We start from the raw sequence: 21,407 nt of genomic DNA on the forward strand, positions 1-21,407 counted from the left end.
AGACTTTACCCAAAACGTTAATGAGGTGCATTGATGTTAAAAGTGATTTCTTATCTGTACTTAGGAAAAAAAGGAAATGCATCGGATGCACTTGCAGAGAAACTCAGCCTAGTGATTATAGTGACCGATAGTACTCACTCAATAGTCTTTGGTGAATGTACAACTTCGGACACAAATAGAAGCATCAATATGTTATTGAAATTTGAAAGTACTCAGAACAGCTATAAACAATTAATATCTAAATAGGATAAGGAAACTACTAGCAGGTAACTAAGTTGTCTTTATGTTTCTCTTGTTGATAAGGAACGAGATAACTTCATGTTTTTTTTTTAAACGGTAACGAATTCGTAGTGCATCAAAAATGCAAATCAATTTGCAAAAGCAAACAGGGAAAACAAAGAAACATTACATCGATCATATCACTAAAGGAAGAATAACATCACTCAATTTCTTGAGGCATTTTCAATTTCGAACGATAACACTTTTTGATTGCAATCTCCATAAGCCCCCTTCGACTATTTCACCAACCCATCAACCACAACCTGCACTATGCCCAAGGAAACATGGCAATTAGAGCCAATACTCTTTTCACAAAGCTTAAGAGCAAGACCAAACTCCCTTTCCCACAAACACAGGGAATGAGTGCCTCAAAAGTGAACCAATCCGAACAACATATTATCATATACGCTTTTAGCTTCATCCAGATTCCCGTTATTGCCATACCATTTTATAAAAACATTATACGTAAAAAGATTAGGTTTCTCTACGTTATTCCCAAGCTGTTCAACTAATTCAACTGCCTCCGATATTAACCAAACCCTGCAACTTAGCATAATAACTTATTATATCCGGGACAATCCCACTCTCTTCCATCCTAGCCCAAATCCTCAAACTTACCATCCCTATAAAACCCATTCAGCAGTGTATTAAAAGTAATCAAACTCGGCTCCACCCCATTTTTCTCCATCAAACGAGCATTCTCCCACTTCCCCATTTCAATAAAACAAGAATTGGTAGAAACTCTGATAGGTGAAGCAAATCAAACCTATTTTTAAATACAGAAAATAACTAAACAAAACTAGAGTGGCTAGGAATGCCATGGATATTCTCGGAAAATTGAAAACGCCGAAGTGAGTCGTGGCTTATAAATAGGAAGATGAGGAGATAACGGGTTAAGGATATTCTTTTTTTTTCAAAGAGAGTTCTCTAAACAACTTGTCGGGTCTCATCAAACTTGTTAGACACAACACTAGCATTATACGCCTTAACAAAGACGTTCACATTTTAACTCGGGCAATTCATCAAACGGTTTTAAAGCATGATCAAACATACCTGCTTTCCCATATAAAGAAATAAGTCTCATAGCAAAACCTTGTTTAATATCATCAAACTTCTTCTTCTGATGTTCCAACACTAACGAATGTTGACGACCAATAGTTTTTTCATATACTAAATGTCGAGAACGAAACCGACGTATTTCGGAACACTTTTTGAAGTTTTCGACAAGGGTGGTAAGGTTTTTTTGTTTGGAAAGTTTGTTAATTGAAGTGGGGGTTTCTTCTTCTTGTTTGGGTGTTTGGGTTTTTGTGAGAGTTTGAGGTGTTGCTGTTATTGGGGTGTTTTTGGCAAAGACACGGCTGAGACGAGAAATGGAAGTAAACATTGTTGTTTTGAGGTTTGGTCTAAAACCAGTGTCAAGTTTGAAGAGGGGTTTTGAGATAACTTCATGTTGATAACTAGAAATAATAATTAGATGTTATATCAACATTTATATAGATAAATAATATAAATCTAAACTACAATGAGTGTTGCAAAAGAAATTATGTTAAGTAAAAGTTGTACTTGCAAGTTGCAACCAACACTAGATATTCATGGATTTCATAGATAATGAATTAATCAACATGTGTACTGGTCAATGGCAGCAAAGAACATCTGCATGAAGCCTCCAAAACTCTTGTACAATGCCTTGTAGACCTAAACGCTGAAACAGATTTTCAGACCATCAAAAATGTCTACTTACATCAAACTCTAACATGGAAATAATACTTCACTATTTTTTTACATGCCTAATTAATGGAAATTGACAATCCATCATCATATTAAGCATCGGCTAAAAATCTATACAAGGCAATGAAAAGTGCTGCAATTTACTATCACTGGTACTATCCTTATGTAGTGTTGCACACATTTATGATATGGTGGTTAGAAAGACTTACGATCCGTGACCATCACCGTCAAATGGCGAAGCATGGTCTTGATTGGCATTGAATATTCCTCTTGTTATAGCGGATGCAGCAAAATGACGAGCACCAATCAATTTTCTATTACAAGAGCGGATGGAAAATCACTCGTGACTTCACAGATATCGAAGTGTTCAGAACCGGAAAACATGCTCGAAATGTCATCGGAGAAGGGTGTGTTGGATCAATTCCGGTGTCAACAAAACCAATAACGATTCCTTCTCCAGCTAATTCAGGTCCACCTTCCTCAACCCATGCCCCTAGAGGAAGACCCAAGAACTCTGGAGTATGGGTAGTTGCAATTAATATAATCACATCAAGAACTCTGGAGTATGGGTAGTTGCAGTTAATATAATCACATCAAAATATACAACAAAGACACTACATTTTAAGGGATGAAGAAATCCTAGACAATAATAAAAACACAATAAACCCAAAAATTTAAGAAATTTGCACAACCCATGAGTAGAAATTAGGGTTCTAACAAAAACGAAAATTGGTGAGAGAGAGAGTGAGTGGGTTACCAAAACTTGAGAGAGATGCCGATTTTGAGAGAGATTTGAAGCTCTTAGTGTCAAACACTCAAACCACTACCACCAAAGATTTACTGTCTTCTTATACTAGGGTTAGTGAAAGAAAGAAATATCTTGGCGGGGTAGTCAAATATTAGCTTAAATATTGAGCGAAAAAAAACAAGTGCAATCACTTTCTCTCTAAAATCATCTACGACTGACCAACGGCTGGAAGAGCACACAATGTCTCGTCTCTGATTTGGGACGAGAACTTCCGTCCTTCAGTCAACTAAAGTCAACCTAAGTCAACATAAAAAAACAGTACGACGGGTTTCAAACAATTTAAGACGGTAATTATTGTTCCTAATTGGAGACGGGGTATAATGTCCCAAGAGTGCGTCCTAATTCTTAAATTCTGGTGTAGCAAGCCATTATAGGTTGTTCAAATCCTGAAAGTTTTTCCATCAAGTATTAAGTTTCTCAGCTCTATTTTCAGTAGGCAAACTTGAGATACAAGAGAAGATGAATAAGGTTTTCCCAAGAGACTCTTTTCATTAGCATGGAAACACAAGTAATAATCACGTACCGTATTTTGAAGAGTTTGAAATGAGGCTATATTTTATTGGGAATATGTCGGCATAGGTGGTGTTTGCATCTGGATATTGGCCCTCAATTTTAAACAATACTAATGTAAACAATTCTAAATAGAACGAAGATGGCAGCGGCGCCATTTGATAAAAGGTAAAATGATAGTTTTACCTACGAATAAGTAACGAGACTCAAACGTAAATAAAACTAAAACTGGTTTCAGCTTAATATTATCAAAGTTTTCTACTCTCGATGTTATTGCAATATAGTTGGAATAGAAAATTCGTTCTACTCTTAGTTCTTTAGAATTTACGTTAACTAAGATTATCAGTTCTATCAAAATCAATGAGAGTACGGATTATATAATTATGCTAACAATGATAGAAATGACGTAATTGAAATGTTCTATACCACTCTTGCACTTAAATGGACCGACTTAAATGGAAAAGTTAAACCCAAAAAAGCCTGTGACTATAAACTATAGTCATGCATCCCAGAAAAACCCCCAACGCAGCTAATAAACCGAACTCTCTAAACTCTCGACTACTTTCCATGACCGATATATATATATATATATAGCCCGTGCCCACGACAATGTTTCGAATTATGCCCAAAAGAACCCCAGCCAACCGAATGATAAAAGCCCAGCCTACAAAACAGCTATTGTTGACCAAATCAACAATGATCCAATACTATTTCAAATTAACATTTTAAACTGCACATACCCTATAAGACTTTGGATCTGCCATGTCATAATTTAAGAATTTGAGTAAAAGAATTAAACATTTGGGATGATTAGGTTAGAACAACTTCTGGTTCTAAGTATATGTAAACTTCAAGTTCTTCATGGAAAACTTAATGAACTCTTGGTTATATTAAAAACTACAAGTTTAGTTCATGATTTTGGAACTTCGGGTTCTTGAAAACAAATATAAGTTCTTTGAACTTCAACTTCTAAAAAAAATAGATCCTAGAACTATATGTTCCTAGAAATTAGATCTTGGAACTTCAAGTTCCTAAAAATTGGATCTTAGAACTCCAGGCCAGGTTCCTAAAAAATAGATTTTGTACATTCGATTTTCTAAAAATTGAATATTGGAACTTCAGATTCCTAAAAATTGAATATTAAAACTTCAGATTTCTAAAAAAAATAGATTTTGGAACTCCAGGTTCCTAAAAGTTGAATCTTGCTTGAATTGATCAGGTTCCTAAAACAATAGATTTTAGAATTTCAGGTTCCAAATATGTCATATCGTAGAACTTTAAGATCAACATCATTGTTTAAGAGTATACATCAAAAAGACAAAAAGAAAAGAAAAGAAAAGAAAAGAAAATTCAAATTGAAGTCATAGATCAAGTATGAACAGTAATATTTTTTATTTTATGTTTCAAAAAATTTGATATGTTGTTACCTCATAAGCTACGCATCTACCATAAAATGTTCAGATAAATCCAACCATGAGAAGACCTTCATCGAAGCACAAAACCCAAACTGTTTTAGTTAAAAAAAACTAGGTTGTGTTGCATTTGCATACCTTTGCTTTCATGTAGTAGATGATAAGTATGTAGAAGAAGATAGTATTTAGTAGTTGATAACTCCTAGAGCCTTCATATTAATAATGTGTTACAACCAAGAGAGAGAGATGTTGGAAACACAAGTGGACAGACCTATTCGGCTATATGTCACTGTATTTGAACATCCTAGACCGACCTACAACTGTAATACGTATTAAAACCAATTTGGTTATTCCATATGATATTGTCTAGTCCATTCTATGAAGTCTAGTTTTGTTTGTTTTTATTAATTTTTTTGAGATAATCGTTCGTTAAAGTTTGTGAGAGAAACGATGACGAAGTCACTGAGTAACAACGAAGATGAATTAGTTGTTAAGTCTTCTGAACAAGTCCTTGTTAAAATTGATACTCGTTTGTGTGCTTGCGATTCTCCTTTACATTTCAAATGAAATAATGAATAACATTTTTGTGGATTTGTCCCATATCGTTAAAAATTTCAAGCGCTGAAACATTGAAATTCATTAAAGTTTCAAGGAAATACTAAGGCAGAAATATTGATGTTGATCTTCCATCATCCGATCTTACACTTGTGGATCGGGGCTGGAGCAATGAATCCTGGACTCCTGGTTATCCTGGATCCGCAATCTATCTGACCCACACCCGATTAACCCAATGCCGAAAAGTTGGTCCACTGTTTCCATAGTTTTTAAGGCGTTTGTTTACCCATGGAAAGGAAATGGGCTTTTCCATATGGAAACAAATGGAAAAAGTTTTGTGTCTTTAGCTAACCCCTGAAAATTTTGTGGAAAGGAAAGGAAAGGAAATAGATAAATAAGAACTTACTACTAATACACTCCACTCAACAATACAATTATTCCTTTCCATAGCTTTTGCAAACAAACATGATTATTCCTTTCCCTAGTTTTTACTTTCCTTTCCCCAGTTTACCAAACACATACCATTTAAAATTATTTCATTTCCATTCCATTCCATAGTGGACCACCCATTTTATTTCCTTTCCTTTCCATGAGTTAAAATTTAACAAACACACACCTAGTTTCTACCTATGGTTTACCCTTCACACTAACCAATGTTTATCCATTTCGGTTCTCCCTTGCTCCGTGATCTTGTCCTCGCGACGAATCCTCATTTATTGATCATCCATACATGTGATGACCCACGTCGCACAAGTATGACCCCTTGGAAAAACCACATGTCACAAGCATTAGGTGGTGCAGTTGCATCAACATCACTCCTAAGAGTTCCTTTAGCCCACAATTCATCTTTCCTTCAAGGCCCAGCTTTTGCTCCTCCTCGAATAAGGGAAGCCATTTGGTGTGGTACTATGGTAGCACACATTCTACTACGGAAGTACGTGTTGGAATCTCTTGTGTATTTCTAAATACTAGTGTGTGTGTACAAAGTGGAGGAGATGAACAAATGGTGTTCTCTCCACTTTAGTGCATAGTAGATAGTCCCACATTGGTTATCCACCACATCGGGTAGGGTTCAGGCCTGGGCTTGGGCTTACTGTTGTGGGTAGTGGTTTGACCAATACCCTAAACTTGTTTTGACTTTTTCTTGAGCAGCAAGTTTCAGTGTTCTATTAGGAGTTGGTCTCTCTTCCTCCTAACCTCTATAAATAGGACTGTGAGTCCATAGAGAAAAGAGACTTGATCAGAAACTCAACTCAGAGAAACAGAAAACTAAAACCAGTCCTTTTCTTCTTCTCTTCTCTTCTTCACCGTCGGAGAGAGAGAGTTATATTCTTTGTTCTAGAGGGTAGTCCGTTCTAGTGCAAAGTCAGGCTGCTGTTAACCATTGAATCCTGTGAGGAAGACGCCACTTTGCCTTTCTCGCACCATTGGAAGGGCTTAAATCTTTCCTTAAGGACGACCTAATCCAGCGCCTTGGTTATTCCCGATTACTCTTGTCCTTGTTTCTTTATTGTTATTGTTCTTCGTTTCTACTTTAGTTCTTTGTGTTCATACAACTATTCTAACAATCTTAAGGAAAGATTTTTTAGTAGAACAAAGGAGAGTGCTTTAATACGACAATCAAAAAGATAAGTATTTTACTTTGAGTTATTGTTTTGTGTTATTGGGTTATGACTTTAGAAATTTTCTAATAATTTCGTTTTTGATAGGGAAACCAATTAAAGATTGAATATTTATTGATCTTTTGTGGTTTATCAAACCCTATATGGTTGTAGACCTTTCTCCTACGTTTGTGGGAGTCAAATATGAGATTTCTATCAAGAAAAACGTCAAAGTTCGTCTTTTTGACAGCTGCGTCACTCGTTACGGAAACTGCTATAACTTTCAGCTCAGAGCTCGGTTTTGCAATCCGCTTTTTGTGTTGGATAGCTGATTCAAAGAGCTTTCCAGTGGTATAAGGCTTGATACCCAATTCTTCGTGAGCTGGTTCAGAATTACAGTTCTTTTGAACTGTTTTTCTATAAGGAGGAAAATATGGTAATCCGGTTTTTCAATCGGTTAGGTATCGTATTCTTTCACTCATTACAATTCTTTTGGTTTGATTATATGGTGATATTCTTGCCTTGAGTTGCATGCTAGTTTTCTTAGGAGGAAAATCCCTAAGCTTAAACTTTTTTAATAACCTAGTCAACAAATTATACGTGTTTATCACTGAGGAATTAATTGATTTGACTAGAAGTAGTTTGATATTAATTTTCTTTGTACATATGTAGATGTATATAGATGGTCTAAGAGAGACCTTAAGATAGTTAATATCAACCACACTCAAATCTTGGATAGTAATTATAATGTATTCAATGCATAATTACTTACCTTTATTGAGTGAACGTGTTGTTAGACGATGGTTATAACTGTTGTGAAAATACATGTTAGATGAAGTAACTTGTAGCTTATATCTAATATAGCATATGTTAAAGTTGTGTAGCATGCTAGTTTTGGATATTAATCATCGTAGATTTACTTTAAACTTGATAATAGTTTATTGGTAAATTTTTCTAGTTGAAGACATTAATGGGTTGAGCCATTAGATGTTGTGGTAGTACTTGAGGTCTTGTTGATAGGGTATTCTATCTTACTTGAGCTCATGTAAAAAGAAGAGGTAGAGTCCTCAGTTGTTTTGCATATTCAGTGGCTAGATTTGCTTAAATATCGTATACTTTTTGTTGTGAGGGGTACAGTTAAAGTTTACTTTTCCTGAACCTATGATATGATATTTACCATGTTTGGCATGAATGCATTATTTAACATTGACATGAAGTTTAACCATGTCATATACTATTAAGTAATGAGTATCGTTGTCTACGAGAGGAAACAATATGGGAAACAATCATATCCTCCTAAACCTAATTTAGTCAAGGAGATGTAAGGTTATGGATTGTCTTCTTAGATAATATCCTCGGTGACTATTTTTTAGACAAAGGAGATGTAACTTTGTGGATTGTCTTATTAGGCATTATCCTCCTATGACTATGGATAAATAGCTAAGGTGATGTACAAGTGTGTGGATTGTCTCCCTATGATAGTTGGAATGTTGAATGATGAAAAGAATGATGATAATGATATTATCTCGGGTAAAAACCTTTTCAAATGCGATTCTTTCTATTCTTTAAGATTCATTAGAATCTTTTGTGGATTTCCTTTCATATAGATAACATGAACATAATATGACTATGTTTAATATGATCCGAATCATAAACTTGAGTAAAGTATATTCTTGTCATAAGAGTGCATTTTATTGTTGTTGTTTCTTTTAGTGTTTGTAGCGGTATAATGTGTTTTGCATGTAAGTTTGATTAGGTTGAGTAACCATTGAACTGTGGGGGGTGGTGACCCATATGCATAATACTGTTTTACCATAGTTCATCTCACAAGATAATTGGAAAGACACTGAACTACAAAGTATGGAATGGTCTTGGGCCTATCCAAAAATACTTCAAAATGTGGGGGGTGTCTTGCCAAGGCTATTGTGAATGAATCTAAAAGAAGTCTTTTTGAGACCTAGAACTATCTAGTAGATGTTCATTGGTGAAACTCATAATAGTGATGTTTGTTTTAGTTGTCATGCGACATAACAATCTTGTAGATACCACACTATTATTGAATGTCTTATATGCTAATTTTATTTGAGGTTGTGCTTTCTGAGAAATTGGCATAGAGTGGTTGAATGTTCATAATGAACTATATAAGATAATCCCATTATTTCTGCACAAGAAATTTGGAAGACTATCAATGAGTATTTCCACCATTCACGGTGATGATGTTTATATGTTTCTTGAGAAAGATTCATTAACCTATAAGGAAGTTGTTTGTCTATGAGAAGTGTCCTTTTTGAAGGATACAACTCCTCTAAACTGGACTCTTGATTTATTGGGGGATCTATAGGTTGAATTGGATCTTTAAGAGAAAACTAAAACGTGATAGTTGTATTAAAAAATACAATGCTAATAATAATAGCCAAGGGTTTCAATCAGAGACAAGATTTATACTATTTTGAAACCTTGCTCATATAACTAGAATTTCTTCTACAGAATTCTAAAGACTCTAGTTGAGTAGTTGTGCGGAACTACAATACCAAGTAGTACCGTGTGATGAGTCAAGGTATACAATTTAGTTAAATCTTTGTATGAGTTGATTCAAGCCTATAAATGGCATGAGCAATTCAACAACATATTAGTGTCATATGGATGTCAAAGTACCGTTGTTGATAAAAAAATGTGTACTTTCTTTAGAGCAAAGCAAGACATATGTGTTAATCTCTCTTTGTTTAGATGATTTAATATCATGAGTGCTAGCATTGAGAATGTGTATGAGACGAGAGAAATTCCTATTTGAAACACATCATAAACCGCCATTGAAAATGATAGTTTATTATGTTGTTAAACTCATTTCTCAGAATCGCTATATTCAGTTGTCAAGATGTTGACGTTTGAATATGGTTCAAGGCCACAACGTACCTTAAAACCGCACCGCCGGATGGTATAGGGAATTTCGGCACTCTGAATTGAATGACCGGTGAATATAGGAATTAAAACTCATGTTGGTCTCATTATATTGTTATAGCACTTAGTAGAAATATTTTTCATTGAAAAGTATGGGTATTATGATAGTAAGTATGTGTTAACACCTTTTGTGGCAAATATCCATCTTATGAAAAATAATCTCCTTGTGTTTTCTCATACTAAATATGTCAATATCAATGGTAGCCAATTGTACTTGATGGATAATGTATGTAAGACATGACATTGCCTACATTAATGGCATACTGAGCTGATAACCCATGGTGTCCTTATAAGGAACTTTGATGTATATTGTCAGATTATCCAAGTACTATAGCAAAGCCATTGATTATGGACTGATATTTAGTAGATTTCCATCATTGTTAGAAAGGTAATATGTTATAAACTGGATCCCGTAATGTTTATGTGGTTACCTTTGGTGGAAATTGAGTGTCTTGGATATCATCCAAGCTAATCGCCTTTAGAAAAGGCATGTGATGATGCGAGTGGGTTAGCAACCTCTTGGCAAATCTTCCCATTGGCTCTAAAACAAACCTCCCGATATGTATATGCTTTGTCTCATTGCAATAGCTAAGACATGTTATCTTATGTGCAATGGGAAAAGAATACATGTAAGTTGAGATATAACTTAATCAAGCAACCGCTAGAGATTATGTTAGGTTGGACTTAGTTTGGCCACACATGTCTAACCGCACCACTTCTTTGGAGGCAAGTGGTTATCGTCGAGGGGATGGGACTTTTGCCTTTAGATGAGGGCTTACACCGACGACGGAACCCCACCTATGTGATTGGAGATCCCATGAATTAGGTTCAAAGGGAAAAACAAGTCACCTCGTTGCTCCTGGTATGCTATTGTCTTTCTTTGAGACGCCCCACCCTATGACTAGATAGCATTATTGTATACTTTGTATAACTTGAATAGCAATGAGAAAAGGATGAGTTATTTTACTCTTAATGGAATCCATAGTCCATTATTTTATGAGATAGTGTATTTTAACCGCTATGTACACTTGATGGATATCCACCTACGTGAATGTAGAACTGGGTCGGTTCTTATGAGTATTCGTGCAAGTACTCTAGAGCATTCACATAACAGAAAAACAAGTAATAAAAAAAAAAGCTTAACACCTTATAAACGTGCATATAATGAAAGAGCAATGTGGGTGCATGTCCTCTATTTTACTACAAGGGAATGTTGGTTCAAAGATTTTTAATCCACCACTTTCACGATTATAAGATATGTTACCCTATGACCGGTTCAAGCCCGTAAAAGCACCAAGATCTTATGCATTGTTTTTTCGATTCTCTCGGCATTTCGTTAACCCATTTCTTTTGTAATATCCTATTCCAAAATAGTGGGGGCTATTAGTATTTTGAAATAGTGGGGATTGTTGGAATCTCTTGTGTATTTCTAAATACTAGTGTGTATGTGTACAAAGTGGAGGAGATGAACAAATGGTGTTCTCTCCACTTTAGTGCATAGTAGATAGTCCCACATTGGTTATCCACCACATCATCGGGTAGGTTCGGGCCTGGGCTTGGCTTCTTGTTGTGGGTAGTGGTTTGACCAATACCCTAAACTTGTTTTGACTTTTCTTGAGCAAAGAAGTTTCGTTGTTCTAGGAGTTGGTCTCTCTCCTCCTAACCTCTATAAATAGGATTTGTGAGTCCATAGAGAAAAAAAGAGACTTGATCGTAAACTCAACTCGAAGAGAAACGTAAAACTAAAAAACTTTTTTTCTTCTCTTCTTCTGTCGGCCGCCGAGAGAGAGTTATATTTCGTTTTCTAGAGGGTAGTCCGTTCTAGTGCAAAGTCAGTCGCTGTTAACCATTGAATCCTCGTGGAGGAAGACGCCATCGCTAGCTTTTCGCACCATTGGAAGGGGCTTAAATCTTTCCTTAAGGACTGACCTAATCCGCCTTGGTTATTTCCAGCCATTATCGTCCCTTGTTTTTTTATTGCTCTCTTCTTCGTTTCTACTTTAGTTGCTGTGTTCATACAACTATTCTAACAGTACGTACTTATTAAAACTTTTTTGTTTTCTCAGTAATGCATACTGTTGAACTGATAGTTATGAAATGCAGGGAGAGAGTTGAAGGATCCAAGGGTGCTAACTTGCTTATCTGGTATTATCCTCACTCCTGCACTTGTGTAAATACCACTTCAATTCATTTTTGTCCACCAAGAGTTGGGGGTTGAAAGTTTTGGCTGCAGCTCAGGCACTGCTTCATTTAATTTTTTTTGTCACTCCCGATTAACACTTATGTATAGTCTAACTTAATGTATGTATCATGGTAAAGATCGGGACCTCACAGTGCAATCTCTCAGTAAATCATGTGTTTTCGGTGTTTATGTAAAATGTAACATTTTTGTAACACTGATGTAATGTCTCTCTCCCGTTTCTAAAGAAAATTGAGCATAACTTTGGCTTTATAGTGAATTCAGTGTAAAATTTATTTTTCTTGTTTACTGATTCGCTTTAATCTGATATGTAATATGTTCATGTTGTTATAGATAAGTTGGTTCCCTGCTTGAGTGACTTTCAGTTTCGATTTTCGCAAACCTAAATAATACATAAAACTAGCCTGCTTGCTCCGTATCTGGTCAATAGTTATGGAAATATGCGGGAAAACTCAAAGTCCCAAACTGTATACCACATTAGCAGAACTGAATTCCCGGTAGCAAAATCTCCAAAAAAGAAATGCAGTTACACTAAATATAAAGAACATAACAAATGATAAGTGAAATCCTCCTGTCCTACTAGGCGTGCTACTGATGTAATCTGGCACTTCCTGCTCTTTTTTCACGCTATCAACGTTCATTTCTTGAATAAGAAAACAAGAACTGGTGCCAAAGGCCTTGTGTGTACATATTTTAGCAAATAAATATGTAACACGTGACAACATCTTCTTAAATGCTCGGGTATGGTCTTAGTGTGGGTAGGAAGTATCAGAACACACTTTAAGTCCAGGTCCTGACTAACTCACCTCCTAGGTTCGGGAGTGAAATAAGAAGAGGAGGTTCGGAATTGGTTGGAATAGGCTCGGAGAACTGGAGGTTCGGAACTAGTTCGAGTACCAGAACACACTTCAAGTCCAAATCCTCTTACTTCCTAGGTTCGGAAGTGAGACAAGAAGAAGAGGTTCGTGGACTTTGGAACTAGTTAGAGTTGTAGGTTCGTATAACCAACTCCTAACTATGAACTCTAAATCCGGAGCTCAACTACTAGGCTTGGAGCTCTAACTACGACTCCGAACCTAAACATGTTTTTCTGTTGTTTAAGTCAATAAAGGAGACCTATTTGACTTGGGAAACATGGGGCTTCTAGAAGAGTCAAGATGAGACTTAACAAGAGACGGTCTCCTAGTTAAATACTAATTGGGAAACCTCATCTATTCATCAAGGTGATACTTAACAAGAGACGGTTTCCTAGTTAAACACTAATTGGGAAATCTCATCTATTTTTATAAATAGAATAGTTGAACTACGCTTTGAGTTTGATTCCTATTCACAGGATACGTAGGCAGCCATTAAAGAACGTGGTTCAACTCATCATCTTCTACATCTCTTCTTCTTCTTGATCTAATATTTATCATTGTTCTTTGATCATCAACAAAATATTTGTGTTTCTAGATTAGAAAAAATCATCACACAATTGGCGCCGTCTGTGGGAAAAACTATACAGAATTGATTTGATTTCTTGGTCGAAATTTTTTCAGTTCTAGGTTCTCCTACCCACCAATTTTTTTTTTTGGGTTTGTTGTTCTTTAAAAAAAATATATATATATATTTTCTTCACTTTGATTCAAAATCATAGTTACTACAAGAGCCAATGTGAATCAAAGTAACGAGGGGAATAACGAGATCAATAACCCACGTGTTACTTCTCAAAGACAATCTGAACGTAGAGGAGATCATCGTTTTGGACAGGGTCGTGAAGAATATGAGCCTAACAACGATACTCCCCAATTTGCCATAACCAACCAAGCCATCATGGATGCTGTGATGGCCGAACGTGGTCGACAAGAGGCTCGTTTACGTTTTTTACAAGACTACTACCGTAGTGTTGCCTACTGATGGAAACTCGAGGGGGGCAATTATGGCCACCAAGTCTTGACCATAGTGAGGGTTACGTCCCTACGCCTTATATCCCTTACTTCGTTGGGTATCATAGCGACCAACCAAATTCGGATTATAATATGAAATTGGATCCAACCCGACACTTGAGTTCACACGAAACTGACCTCTCTTGGTATTCAAAGTTCTAGAGGTACGAGGGATGGACGTCCGAATGTGTTTTCCCAGAATCCACAACTATCAAGGTCACCCTCAGTACGAAGAAAACTTTCAGTTCCAAGGGAACCTTCATTGCCTCAGAATCCCTCAGTTCCCCGATCCAGTTTTGCAAACTCCTCCACTCGATCTTGGGATCCAGAACCACGTTATCATCGAGATGAGAACTACGAGAGTCTAGGTCTGAGGTATAACAACGAGAGAACTCAAATTCATTAACCGACTACTCTTACACAGCTTAAGGCACAAATACTGGAGGAATTGCGAGGTTAGAAACCAACTAAGATGGATGAGTCAGTTGTTCAGTCAGCAATCGAGGGAGACGTTGGAACTCCTTTTTCACGACATGTTATGAGTGGATACATCCCCCATTATTATAAATCACCGAAGTTCTCTAAATTTAATGGCAAAGGTGATTCAGTCTCTCACGTGCTCGTTTATCGTCAAGCAATGGTGGGTCTTTCTAAGAAAGATCATTATTTGTGCCGGTATTTTGCTTCAAGTTTGACAGACTTGGCACTCATCTAGTACACGAAGCTGCCCAAGGGCAGCATTCACGAGTTTAAGGTGTTATCCATCAATTTCATTGTGAAATTCAGCTGCAACCGACCTTACATTAAAACTGCTGATGCACTATTTGACATGAAGATCTGAAAGGACGAGCATATTAGGGATTTCACCAAAAGATTTAACAAGGTGCAATTGCATATTGACAACGTCGATAAGACCCTCGCCATTGTGGCCTTTAGCAAGGGGTTAGATCCCACTTTTGGTCTATACATGTCCTTGAAGAAAGAGGAGCCTACGAACATGACAGAGTTGTAGGCTCGGATCGATAAGTATGCGGAACTAGAAGAAGACCAATTGGATAGGGAATCTTCTCATAAAAGAGTGATAACCAGTGTCACCTCCATTCCTGTTGGTAGGAGCTCTGCTAGTCATTATAATGATAGGAAGTCCGAGGAACCACAATCGGAGCACAAGTTAGTCGACAGGAATTCCTATCAAGATAAGTCCAAGAGACAGAAGACTAGTGATACGTTCGAAGTAATAAATTACCCCCACAGGATAGGGACTTTACCACTTTAACTTATCCTTATGAGGACATCTTTGAAGTTAACTAGGAACAAGATGTTCATGAAAGATCCTCCAGCGGTGAATCTCGATGCTAACATGTACTGTTTCCAAGTAATGTTATACTACTCTTAGCTTCTAAGAGACAAAATTTTCACAAATTTGGATTTGCTTCCACTATACTGGGGGAATGATCTATGCCAATCAATTCTCAATAAAAGTTATATTTCTCTTTTCAGAGCATTGTTTCTTTTATAATTTTCTGTTGTGATACTTTTTGGATGTTGGGTGAGAGATCCCATATGTTGGCCAAAGTTGTATCAGAACCTTTAGAAAGCTTTCTCGGGATGATGAGTGAAAGATCTCATGTGTTGTTTCCCGTGTGATGGAAAAAGTTTAACTTAGCTTGGATTTTATCCTCCTACAAACAGTTCTAATGCCTTATGCTTATAAGTGTCGGTTTATGCATTAGATATCAAATCATTTAAGTACTTTATAGGAAATAATACAGGGGCACACCCTACGTTCCTACAAAGTCTTATTTCTTAACAAAACTAAAGGTATTTACAGGAATTGACACAGGGGCAAACCCTATTTTCCTACAAAACCTTGTTTTTCTAAGATTCAGAATAATAATTTGTATAAAATATAATTCGACACTTTTGTCATTTTTCTTCAACGGTTGAATGTGCAACCATCGTTTGAGAGAAAAATGGGGCATCTGTGTATACATATTTATGCAAATAAAGAGAAAAGAACACCACTTCCTAGCTAGTATGGAACTTCACGTTCGGAACTTGTCCAAGTTCGAAACTCCACGTTCGAAACTCTACTTCCTAGCTAGTCTGGAAATCCACGTTCGGAGCTTGTCCAAGTTCGGAACTCCACTTTCTAGCTAGTCAGGAACTCCGAGTTCGGAACTTGTCCAAGTTCGGAACTCCACTTCCTAGCTAGTTAGGAACTCCACGTTCGGAACTCCACTTCCTAGCTAGTCAGGAATTGCACGTTCGGAACTTGTCCAAGTTCCGAATTTCACTTCCTAGCTAGTTAGGAACTCCACGTTCGGAACTCGTCCAAGTTCGGAACTCCACTTTCTAGCTAGTCAGGAACTCCGCGTTCGGAACTTGTCCAAGTTCCGAATTTCACTTCCTAGCTAGTTAGGAACTCCACGTTCGGAATTTGTCCAAGTTTGGAACTCCACTTCCTAGCTAGTCTGGAACTCCACGTTCGGAATTTCAACTTCCTAGCTAATAAGGAACACAGGAAGTCCAAGTTCGGTACTACTCTCTCAAGTAACAAACCCGAAACTATTTTGTGGATGGAAGAATCTGAAACTACATTGTCAATTACAATACCCGGTCTATCTGAATTGCATTGTAACTTGACATATCCGAAACTGGCTTGATAATTGAAAAAGTCAAAATGATCGAGAAATTGGTAGTGTGCAATCAATTGTCAAAGCCGGAACTGACCATTCAAGTTCTTAAAGAGGATGATGTGGCTATTGTCACTAAATGCTTCAATTTCCTCTAATACAAACTTGGAGAAGGACGATCTAATGCAAAGAGAAAGGTGTTGTGTGGTGACAAAGCAGCTTCAACAACCCATTAATGGTGGTTTCATAGAAAAGAAACCATCCAATCTTTAGACAAAGGTAAACTATTGGATCCAAAATTAGAGCTTACTGTTTTCTTTTCGGCGAAATCGATAGACGTCGGATGTAAGCACAATGCTACAAACTTAAAAAGATGTATGGGATGCTTGAAAGGGCAGACACAACCAAATTGGTTCTGGCGGCAGTAAGGACTTTGTGGATGAGATAGATTAGTAAGTTTACTTTCTATTTCTACTATTTAAAGAGAACAAGCAGTTCCGTATGCTAAAAGAGAAATTCAAGCGGGTGAAGGAGTTATACAATAGAAACAAAAAAGGAATTCAGCAAGTACGTGAGGAATTCAGCAGGGAGTTATACTTGATTATTTTCTCTTCCGGAATTAATAAGGAGTTATAAGGAATTTCTCTTCCAGTTCCAGATGAGTCGCGGCTTACAAGTTACAACTCCGGATGGGAACAGTTATAAGAAATCAGACTTGTCCCACGCCTAGTGAACAGTTATGGGCTTATGGGATGTGAGCCCATATCCGGACGTACAAAAATGAAAACAAAGAGAATTAGTTCTGACTCACAATCACATACGCTGATTTAGTGATTTCTTCTTCATCTCAAGTCCGGGTCTTGTGCGGCATGTGCTCAGGTCCAGGTTATCATGAGGCTTGGTCCGGATCTACCCAAGTCCGGGTCGTAAAATAACAAAGAGTTACAGTTCCTACGCTTGACACAAATGATCTATATATGCGTGCTATATAGACGGAGTTTATCTATCCAAAGTCCGGGTCATGATGATGTGAAAAAGTCCTGATATGTTCAAGTCCGGGTTATTATAAGACCAGTCCAAGTGGTGGTCATCGTATATCCGGACTTGTTTCTTGAGCTGCGATAATGGCCAATTTTGTATATAAATTACAAGGAGCAGATAGAGGTATATTGCTCGTTGCTTTTTATATGATTGCGCGACGTGATGAGTGTCTACCTTTTTATCCTTTTTCCTTGAGGGTTTGAATTATCACCCACCTAAGAAAAAAAGAGGGGCATCTGTGTGTATATATTTTAGCAAATAAATATGTAACACGTGACAACATCTTCTTAAGCGCTTCGCCGGGTATGGTCTTAGTGTGGGTAGGAAGTATCGAACACACTTTAAGTTCAGTCGACTAACTCACCTCCTAGGTTCTAGAGTGAAATAAGAAGAGGAGGTTCGAATTGGTTGGAATAGGCTCGAGAACCTGGAGGTTAGGAACTAGTTCGAAAGTAATTTAACACACTTCAAGTCCAAATCCTCTTACTTCCTAGGTTAGGAAGTGAGACAAGAAGAAGAGGTTCGTGGACTTTGGAACTAGTTAGAGTTGTAGGTTTGTATAACCAACTCCTAACTATGAACTCTAAATCAGGAACTCAACTACTAGGTTTGGCTTGGGTTCGTGGGCTTTGGAACTAGTTGGAGTTGTAGGTTCAGTATATAACCAACTCCTAACTATGAACTCCAAACCGAGCTCAACTACTAGGCTCTCGGAGCTCTAACTCTACGATTAGAACCTAAACATGTTTTTCTTTGTTTAAGTCGGGCCCAAAATATCGCCGAGATATCCGATATCTCTAGAATTGGTACACCGATATCGATTTTTCGAGATATATCCATAGAATATTGAACCCTTTTTTTCCGAGATATATCGGAATTTCCGATATGAAAGTTTATATCGCCGATATAATCGATATTTCCGAGATAATCGATATATATCGGTTGACTTTTTGACCAATTGTTAATATTGAAATTTCCGAAATATCTGATATATCCGATATATCCGAGATACATTAGCGAGATATCGAGATATCCGAGATATATCGGTGAGATATCCGATATTTTAGAAACTTTGGACTGGTCACCAAAAAAACCGAGATATCCGATATATCCGATATATCTCGGTTTTTGGTACACCGATATATTAACCGATATCGAAATTTTGGGCCTTGGTTTAAGTCAATAAAGGAGACCTATTTGACTTGGGAAACATGGGGCTTCTAGAAGAGTCAAGATGAGACTTAACAAGAGACGGTCTCCTAGTTAAACACTAATTGGGAAACCTCATCTATTCATCAAGGTGATACTTAACAAGAGACGGTTTCCTAGTTAAACACTAATTGGGAAATCTCATCTATTCTTATAAATAGAATAGTTGAACTACGCTTTGAGTTTGATTCCTATTCACAGGATAATGAAAGGCGACCATTAAAAGAACGTGGTTCAACTCATCATCTTCTACATCTCTTCTTCTTCTTGATCTAATACTTATCATTGTTCTTTGATCATCAACAAAATATTTGTGTTTCTAGATTAGAAAAAATCATCACACATGCCTATTCACCATTTCAAACTTGGAACAAACCCAATTCTCAACAGGTAACCCAGAAGCAAAACCAAGCACTGTCTCATATTCTTCTCTTCCACCAGAGTGCCCCACATCAACCATTACACTTATAACCCCTCCACTTCCAACTAGTCTGCTCGCAGCATGCAATGCTTCTAATGTCCTTTCTGGCACAGTTATTATTGACTTATCACCACCAGGTAAATAACCCAAGTTAAAAGCAACAACTCTAACAAAAGTACCTTTAGGAACAATGTCTTCCATTCTAGTGTGCCATAGTTGAAACAGCTCAACAATCTCGCTCATTTCCTTATCTTCATTAAGCAATGAAGTTGTGTTTTCTATAGCACATTTCTGAACGTGGAGCCCGTAAACGCGACCGCCCCCGAAACATGTAACATTTTGGCAAGTGCTAAAGTGTCATGGCCATTACCACATGTAGCATCTACTACTGTGTCTCCTTTTTGGACAATTTGTTGCCAAACTGAATGGGCTACTTCAACAACTTTCTTGTCACCATTTATAAATCCCAAGAGTGGAGTTGGTGTCGTTTCATGGTGAAAAGATTGGATTGAAAACGGGGTTGCTATTTTGGGAAATAATGACCAGCTTGCTTTTCCCTTTGTGAAGGAGGTGAAGATTTGAGGGGTAGAAACAAACAGAGACTGTCGTAAAGATAACAGCATACTCATCGATGAGTAGAAACCAATAATCAATTTTGAAATATTTCAATAAGGGAGTTACAAGTTCTGCTAATGCAAGCAGCAACGATATCCCGAGCAAAGGAGGCTAAAGAGAACGGATGGGGCATCGGGGGAAAAGACTATACCTGTTGAGGCACTTGTGTCATTTTACGTTGTTTTTTTTTTTTTGGATAATCCTCATTTCACAATGTTTCAAATTTGCTACCAGATGACCTCTAGATCACATCCTAGTCCATATATTCAACATTCGAACATGTTAAGCAGTGGTTAAAATCGATTAAAAATTAATAACAGATTTTCTGATTCATCTTAATAATATACACAAACATTTTTGTATATATTAATATGGTTGAGTTCTTTTTGGGGTGATTTAGTTTTAGATTCTCCCAATAATATGGGTATTTGCGTTGGATCTAAAGTTTTTCGTTTTTAAAGTTTTAGGTCCCCTACAGTTAGTTTGACCGTTATTGACCAAGTTTGACCGCTTGTTGTGGTGTGTACAGTGTCGTGCACTTTCAAAATGCCTTAACTACCACTCACACGTTTTGCACATGTCCACACCATAAAACTCAAAATGCAAATTTCAATTTACCCGACACATGTTGTAATCATGGCTCCTAATCCAACGGTTGCTTTGGATCCAACTAACAGGGGGACCTAGAGCTAATAAATGAAAAACTTTGGATCCAATGCAAATACCCATATTATTGGGAGAACCTAAAGTTAAATAATTTAACCCATTTAAAATCGGAATAAAGTAAAAACTATAACAGGTGTATTAGATCCCAAAACAAAAAACAAAAAACAAAAAACTGAAACAATTTCATAATTGAGTCAACTAATGACTCGACATCTTCTCCAATTAAAGAAATTCAATAACACATAAACAACACCCCATTAATATCTAAACACCCATAATCCGAAATCACTTTTATATCTAAACCCACAACTCTAATTAATCACATCTTAGCACCAGATCAATATAATTAGATGAAGCGACTTTGAACATAGTGGAGGCTGCAAACAGAGAGAAGCTCGATATTGAAGAATCTCTTTGGAAGTGGAGATCTAATCATGGCCAGAATATCCAAATTTAATAATGCTTACTCATCGCAGAATTAAAGGGATTCTCGGCTGGTTAATGTCAATGGATGGAATTTGGCTAATGATGGATCAATTAATTTGATACATACTTTTACTTGATTGGTGTAATTGTATAATTGTTAACAATGTTTTTCTTTGATTAATTTGTCGTTACATAATGGGAATTTCATAAACCCCTATGAATCTAGCAAGTGGACAACCAAGGTATAAGCATACAACTCAAATCATTAATTCATGATGCATGGTTGTATAAGTGTTATTACTTTCAAGTTTTTTTTTTTTTTGGTTATTTAGCTTTAGGTTATCTCAATAATATGGGTATTTGCGTTGAATCCAAAGTTTTTCATTTATTAGCTCTAGGTCCCCCTGTTAGTTGGAT

The 21,407-nt window shown here is 36.8% G+C and overlaps 1 protein-coding gene across 1 annotated transcript; it reads right to left on the reverse strand.

The window, feature by feature from the left end:
- Positions 1-12,688: 12,688 nt before the first annotated feature.
- Positions 12,689-20,023, reverse strand: LOC147490894 (tRNA (mnm(5)s(2)U34)-methyltransferase, chloroplastic-like). Its single transcript, XM_086566905.1, is given in 3 exon segments — positions 12,689-12,728; positions 19,210-19,612; positions 19,615-20,023. Coding segments are annotated over 3 exon segments (741 nt in total). The 5' UTR covers positions 19,913-20,023.
- Positions 20,024-21,407: the final 1,384 nt, after the last annotated feature.

Source organism: Coptis chinensis, chromosome 6 (genome assembly GCF_015680905.1).
Source record: "Coptis chinensis isolate HL-2020 chromosome 6, ASM1568090v1, whole genome shotgun sequence".
Classification (NCBI taxonomy): Eukaryota; Viridiplantae; Streptophyta; class Magnoliopsida; order Ranunculales; family Ranunculaceae; genus Coptis; species Coptis chinensis.